Source organism: Oncorhynchus mykiss, chromosome 32 (assembly GCF_013265735.2).
Source record: "Oncorhynchus mykiss isolate Arlee chromosome 32, USDA_OmykA_1.1, whole genome shotgun sequence".
Taxonomy (NCBI): domain Eukaryota; kingdom Metazoa; phylum Chordata; class Actinopteri; order Salmoniformes; family Salmonidae; genus Oncorhynchus; species Oncorhynchus mykiss.
Window position 1 is genome coordinate 37,652,565 of NC_050572.1, and position 6,784 is coordinate 37,659,348.

At 39.7% G+C, this 6,784-nt stretch overlaps 1 protein-coding gene across 1 annotated transcript; it reads left to right on the plus strand.

Annotated features, from left to right (window-relative positions):
- Positions 1-1,746: 1,746 nt before the first annotated feature.
- LOC110488425 (protein Bouncer) lies at positions 1,747-5,778 on the plus strand. Its single transcript, XM_021560647.2, has 3 exons — positions 1,747-1,985; positions 4,703-4,813; positions 5,042-5,778. The coding sequence occupies exons 1-3, from the start codon at positions 1,934-1,936 to the stop codon at positions 5,257-5,259; spliced, it is 381 nt and encodes a 126-aa protein (XP_021416322.1). The 5' UTR covers positions 1,747-1,933; the 3' UTR covers positions 5,260-5,778.
- Positions 5,779-6,784: the final 1,006 nt, after the last annotated feature.

Genomic DNA, 6,784 nt, shown 5'->3' on the forward strand with positions numbered 1-6,784 from the left:
AAGTCAGAAATAGTGATATAATAAATGCCTTACCTTTGAAGATCTTCTTCTGTTGACACTCCAAAAGGTCCCACTTACGTCACAAATGGTCATTTTGTTCGATAAAGTCCTTTATATCCATAAAAACTCAATAATCAATAATCCACCGGTTTCCCTCCTTCAAAATGCATACAAAATGAATCCCAAACGTTACCAATAAACTTATCCAAACGAGTCAAACAATGTTTATAATCAAACATTAGGTACCCTAATACGTAAATAAACAATTACATTTACGACGGAGAATAGTATGTTCATTACCGGAGATAAATAACAAAGAACTGGCTTTCCTCCACGCTCATGGGAACACTACAGCCAAAATGGGAGCCACCTAGAAAAACTACAACTTCTGGCTCAATTTTCCAAAAACCAGTCTGAAACTCTTTCTAAAAACTGTTGACATCTAGTGGAAGCCCTATGAACTGCAATCTGGGAGGTTTTCACCTTATAATAAAAGTGGCAGCCATTGAAAACAGTGGTAGGCTGAATTTGTTTTTTGGGGGGGAGTTGTCCTCTGGGTTTCGCCTGCCATATCAGTTCTGTTATACTCACATACATTATTGTAACAGTTTTAGAAACTTTAGAGTGTTTTCCATCCAAATCTACCAATTATATGCATATCCTAGCTTCTGGGCCAGAGTAACAGGCAGTTTACTTTGGGAACGCTTTTCATCCGGACATCAAAATACTGCCCCCTAGCCCAAAGAGGTTTTAAGGGAGTCTAGCCCCACCAGCTGGTACCTCTTCTTGACAACGCTGTACTTAGATCTTCGGTAGAGGATCTCATCCTTGATTTTGAGTTCATCCCAACGCATCAGCATTCTCAAAACTTGGGCAGTCACATGAGCCCTCTCTCTCAACGAAGGTCTCCTCCTCTCAACAAAGTATGCCACCCGTTGCCAAGACCTGATCCGCCTTCTGTTTTCTCTCTATCACATCAGAAGAAAGGACTGGAAGAGTAGCCGCTCCCCCTTCATGCTGAAGGATACTGGCAGACTCGCATCCCACTCCAGACAGGATTCCAAAACTGCTTTCAGCCCTTCAGAAGAGACTTGAGCCAGGATCGCACCACCTTGGATATGGACTGACAGTTTGAATGCGTCCTGGATGGACTCTGAAGTCACATACTCTGTGAACTCACTTGCCTTTCTAGCTCCATGGAACGGCTATCGACTAAGCAGGTCTGCTGGGACATTCTGTGGCCCGGGGATGTACTTCAAGTCAAAGTCGAACGGGGCCAGTTTAGAGACCCACCATTGCTCACAGGCGTCTAGCTTTGGTTTCCTCATTATATATGTCAGGGGGTTGTTATCTGTTAGGACTGTGAATCTAGCTTTGAGAAAACTCTGTAACTAAAAGCGCTATACAAATTAAAGTGTATTATTATTATTATTACACTCACACACGTGTTGGTCTGTCTGACTGTCTTTGTCTGATTGTCTCTCCCTCCTCCTTCACCTCCTCTTCTGTCTTTGTCTCTCCCTCCTCCTCCTCTGTCTTTATCTCTGGGTAAGTACAGGTGTCACAAACATTACATCATACTCCCTTTGTTTGATTCTCTACCCTGCCATTGATCTGTAAGCACTCGTTAACCTTTTCTCCACCCACATCAGCTATTCCTCTCATACTACTCACCAACATCTCAATTGGTCCACTTATGGGTGTCATATGACCCTGTTGCCTGTTACACCCTATTAACATCCTGTTTCCAAAGTCTCCATCAGCACCTGACCCTCAGCATATAAATGGTTGTCCAAGTTGGTGCTCCTCATTCTAAACAGCTCTACACCTCATTAAATTGCAATTTGGACTCTGGATTATCTGAGTTGCATTATTCCAATACTCATTAGACTCACTATAGAACTTTGATATTTTTCCCTCTACTTGGATAGAGATGAACAAATTAATGTGGGGATGTGTGGCACTGGTGGGACTCTTTGCTGTCGGTAAGTTGGTTTTATTCTCTCTGGGCAGGTTATTGTTATTATTCATTGGACAAATTGGGGCTTGTTCTAAAAATAATTTTTTGTAAATTGGAAAAAATGACCGTTAAATTCCACAACAGTTTTTAACTGATTCTTTGTTTGCGATCATGACAAAGAATGTGAAGACTGGAGATATGAAGAATGGGTGCGTAAAAAGTCAAGCTCGGTTGGATCATGCTTGCATGTGAGTGGAGTTGAGCAGTCGGAAATCCCGTTTATCGCTCATGTTGGTGCTCCCGCACGGCTCTGTACATCCTTTCCAACCACCTTTCCAACCGCTCCGCTAAAAACCAGTCCTAGCTCACAAAAATAAAAAATTCGCGCCATTCATTAAAATCACAATTTAACCAACACCCATCTATTTGTGCGACTACCTGGACCTACGATTTGGTTTTGAAGTGTTGAAACCAAATCATATGGATTTGAATGAAAAGTATTTGAATAAACATGAACACGTGAATGGAAGAAGCGCACATCATTTGAAATAAGCTAAATGTCATATTCTACAGCATATAAACACTCAAAATAGGTCAAGATCCAGACAGGGAGCCTAAGAAGGAATGGCAATGAATGATTTAGTCTATATTATTTATATTTTTTTCAAAGCTATAGCCTACAAACAAATATAGTGTGAATCATTTGCGAGTGCGACACAATCGACATTAGCTCTGAATTTCCTTAGAATTAAATACAAATTAAATGAAAAATTACATATTAGTGCGTTTGAATTCATTTTTGTAATTCAATTTTAGAAACACGAGTTTGGCCGGTCTGTGGCATCAGGCTCATGCGATGGTGCCTGGAGAAAAGGCTAACAGCAGAGAATAGGTATGCCTAAAGGTTTTTAGGCAAAATAACTCAATCAAAACGGGAAACTCATTGAACATGGGAATATTGGGACAAAATCAATGATGGCCTATTGTATGGATAATAGAACAAAAATGAACGAAACGTTGAAGAGATCTGTTTTTTTGTAAATAAATACTTTGCTACAATGACACACTTAGTTATCTACCCACCTGGTTTCTTTTTTTAGCATGTGCACGTAGTAAGAAAACCATCATGCTTTCGGGATAAGTGTATTTTCAGATTCCACAATGATTCTGGACTCTACATCACCGCACTCCCTCTCTTGCTCTTGGTTCTCATTCCTGTAAGTAACCTTGATTTAGCAAGGAAAATATTTAGCAAACTCCATGACAATAGCTAAACCAAGGGGCTATAGCAGCACACAAGTAGACTTCAAATACATACTAGACCAGGTATTCCCTCAGCTCATGAAGTGTGCGCTACTGGAGCAGCGAAGGCTGCCGCTCCAGATTTTGGGAATCTTGCTCTGCGCTCCAGTCAAATTGGGCATGCCCTATTCCTCGCTATGCTCCAGCTCAGCTCCACTCATACTCCGGTGGCCACTGACCTCGGATCTGTCTGAAAATATGCAAAATATTGACGAGATCCGAAATCAGGCTATATTTGAAGAATAAAATATCCAGATTAAAATAAATATTCTCAATAACTCAGATTTGCTCAGCGAATTTGCCGTTTCCTACACCAACGATCTCTGAATAGGCACAGCTGTATTTGAGCGAGGGAGAAGTGTTCAGGGAGACTATGTTATGACACATCCACTGGAGAAGTGTGGCGTAAATGTAGCAGAAGGTGAATGTATAACTTTTTTTGCACACATATCCAGATGATGCTGAGTACCATTTTGCTCTAACACTATTGGTGTGGGTAACCACCAGATTTTTGGTCCTTAAATACATTTTTGTTAAACTTCAAGCAGGTTGGATAATACTGGCGTTCCAGTGAAGAGATTGCTTTTCAGTTAACCTGAATTAAATTGCCAGATAATTACATTTTCATTTATCTACCATAAATCGCCTGCAACCTCGTTTTAGAGAATTTCGCAGTACGTCCAACCGGCCTCAGAACCGCAGACCGTAACCATGCCAGCCCAGGACATCCACATCCGGTAGAAATGGATAATTGTTGCATTTATATTTTTGTTCGGTATATTTATGGATAGTCAGGGGCACACTCCAACACTCAGACATAATTTACAAAAAAAACATTTGTGTTTCGTGAGTCCGCCACATCAGAGGCAGCAGGGAAGACCGGGGATGTTCTCTGGACTATTTTCCTGTCCTGCTAAGCATTCAAAATGTAATGTCAGGGAAAATGTATGGAGTAAAAAGTACATTGTTTTCTTTTCAGGAGTGTAGTGAATTAAAAGTACAATTAAAAAATATAAATTGTAAATTAAAGTACAGATACCCCAAAAAACTACTTAAATAGTACTTTCATGTATTTGTTCTTAAGTACTTTCCTACTATCAGACGTCACCAAATGGGAAGCTCTATTGGACAACACTCCACTAAAAGTGCTTTTCAGTCCAATAATAATTTCTCTCTGGGTGTATGGTTGTACAATCAACAATTTAAAGTAGTCAAAATAGTCCTTCAATTCATTAATTAAACTGCCAGGTATTACCCTAATATGTATTTTGTGCTGGACTGGACTGAACAAAGAAAATAAAAAATAAATAAATTGTGTATGTTTGTACATATGTCATTGTACAGTCTCATGATGACAGCAATCTTATTTGTTTCTCTCCTCTTTCTTCTCTCTCCTCGTTGCTCTCTGTCTCTCCATCTTTCTCTCATTCCATCTCACAGCCGAGTCCCTGAAGTGCAACACATGCACTGTGGGGTTGGCCAGCCTTTGTTTTATTGGTTCAACTGCAGAATGTAGCACCGACCAGCCCAACTGCTTCAGTGCACAAGCAGGTACTGACCCTGCGGTTTCGTCCAAGTAGAAAGCTACAATAAAAATAGGTCATTGACTTACTGTGTAATTCTAGGTTATTACTGTATAATTCTTAGATTATTACTGTGTAATTCCAATTTCAGAATGTAATTTATTAGTTAATATCTAGTAATATTTGTACTGTAAAATAAAGTACTACCCAAACAAAAACTACCTGTATTTGCAATTGTTCTTCCTCCTTCTTCTAGTGTTCAATGCCACTAACATGGTGAATCTCAAGCGCAAGGGTTGCCTGGCCACAGCTTTCTGCAACACCACATCCACTGGTAGCATCCTGACAGCCGGCTACACCGTCACACAGACCTGCTGCAGCACCGACCAGTGCAATGGGGCCGTAGCCATCCAACTCCCTCTCACTGTGGCCCTTGGTGCCGCCATGGTGGCCATCTGGAGCACTTTCACTTAAACTAACCCTTCACAATAAGGATACCTCCTCCATAGGTTTCCATTGAAGTGTGTTGTAGTTCTTAAAAACACAATATACTGAAACTGTTTTTTTTTTTTCTGGGAAAGACTGCAATGTTTATTCAGGCTAGTTTCACTAAACTTTAGTTCCAAGTACCAACTCAAACTGATTTTACCTCTAGGCTAAACAACATCCTACTACAGCATCGCAATGTACAGTTCAATCAATGTCATTGTATTTATATTGGGAACTTATTTGTGTGACGCAAGTACTTTTTAACGGCATAAATTCTCACTCATGTCACTATCAATTATCATTATCTAGCAACTTTTCATTTTCCCCAGTGAGTATGTTACACTCTGTACTCTTTTATAAAGATAACTTTTCTATGTATTCTATGTACAATAAATAAACATATTACACGTTAAAGAATTATCTACAACTATGAGACACTACATTGTGTGTGTGTGTGAAATGGTTGAACAAATAATAAAATAAAGACTAAACACATTTAACTCACTTTTTGACTGAGCATTCCAATGTGACATAAATCCTGTCTGCATTCCTTCCTCTTCTATACCGACAAAAATCCTCTTCGCACCCTCATGGAAAAGGATAAAACTTGTTATACTTCATTATAGTAGCCTATAATCAAGTCTCCTATCATGTACGACCCACTTAGCAGGAAACTGGAATTTCCCACATTCCTTTATTAGTAATCTTTCCTCACCATGCTCTAAGTCAGTGGTTCTCAAAATGTAGCCCCCCTCCCCTCCCCCCCAAAAACAACAATGACACATTTATAATTATTTTTAAAGGAACTCCATTTTCACAGGGGGGGATTGTCCCAAAGCTGGAAGGAGGGCCCCGAGTGAAAAGGGCCCCATGCTCTAAGTGAGCACGTTTTGAGCCAGACTCATTCATTAGGGGTTAGGCCTACAACTCCTATTGTAAACAACAAACACTACCCTCCTACAAGATGAAGACTAATATTTTGATAGGGCTTTCTGTCCTGGTGGTCTTCATAACAGTGGGTAAGTCCTATCAGATAATTTGTTGCTAAGGCAATATTCAAAGACAGATACAGTAATAGGTTGTGATTTGATGAGTTTTGATGATTTAAGGTTTAATAGCCAATTCTGTACTCTGTGATTGTATTTTCTAAGGCTATAAATTGTTGATGTGGGATGATGGTACAGTCCCCTACATATGTGTTTGGACAGTGAAGATTAACATCTTTATTTGACTCTATACTCCAGCATTTTGGATTTGAAATCAAATGTTTCATTTGAGCCGACAGTACAGAACGGCACCTTTTATTTGAGCGTATTTTCATACATATCTGTTTTACCGTTTGGAAATGAAAGCACTTTATGTATCTAGTCCCACCATTTGAAGGAGATAAGTATTTGGACCAATTCACTTATGTGTATTAAAGTTTTCAAACGTTATGTTGCCTATTTGATCCCATATTCCTAGAACGCAACGACTAGATCATGCTTGTGACTCTACAAACCTCGTTGGA

Excerpts from the sequence above, each read along its gene's own strand:
- LOC110488425 (XM_021560647.2), top strand. The coding sequence starts at position 1,934 with ATGAACAAATTAATGTGGGGATGTGTGGCACTGGTGGGACTCTTTGCT. Across the intron at positions 1,986-4,702 it reads GGTGGGACTCTTTGCTGTCG|CCGAGTCCCTGAAGTGCAAC; the intron begins GTAAGTTGGTTT and ends TCCATCTCACAG. Across the intron at positions 4,814-5,041 it reads CTGCTTCAGTGCACAAGCAG|TGTTCAATGCCACTAACATG; the intron begins GTACTGACCCTG and ends TCCTTCTTCTAG.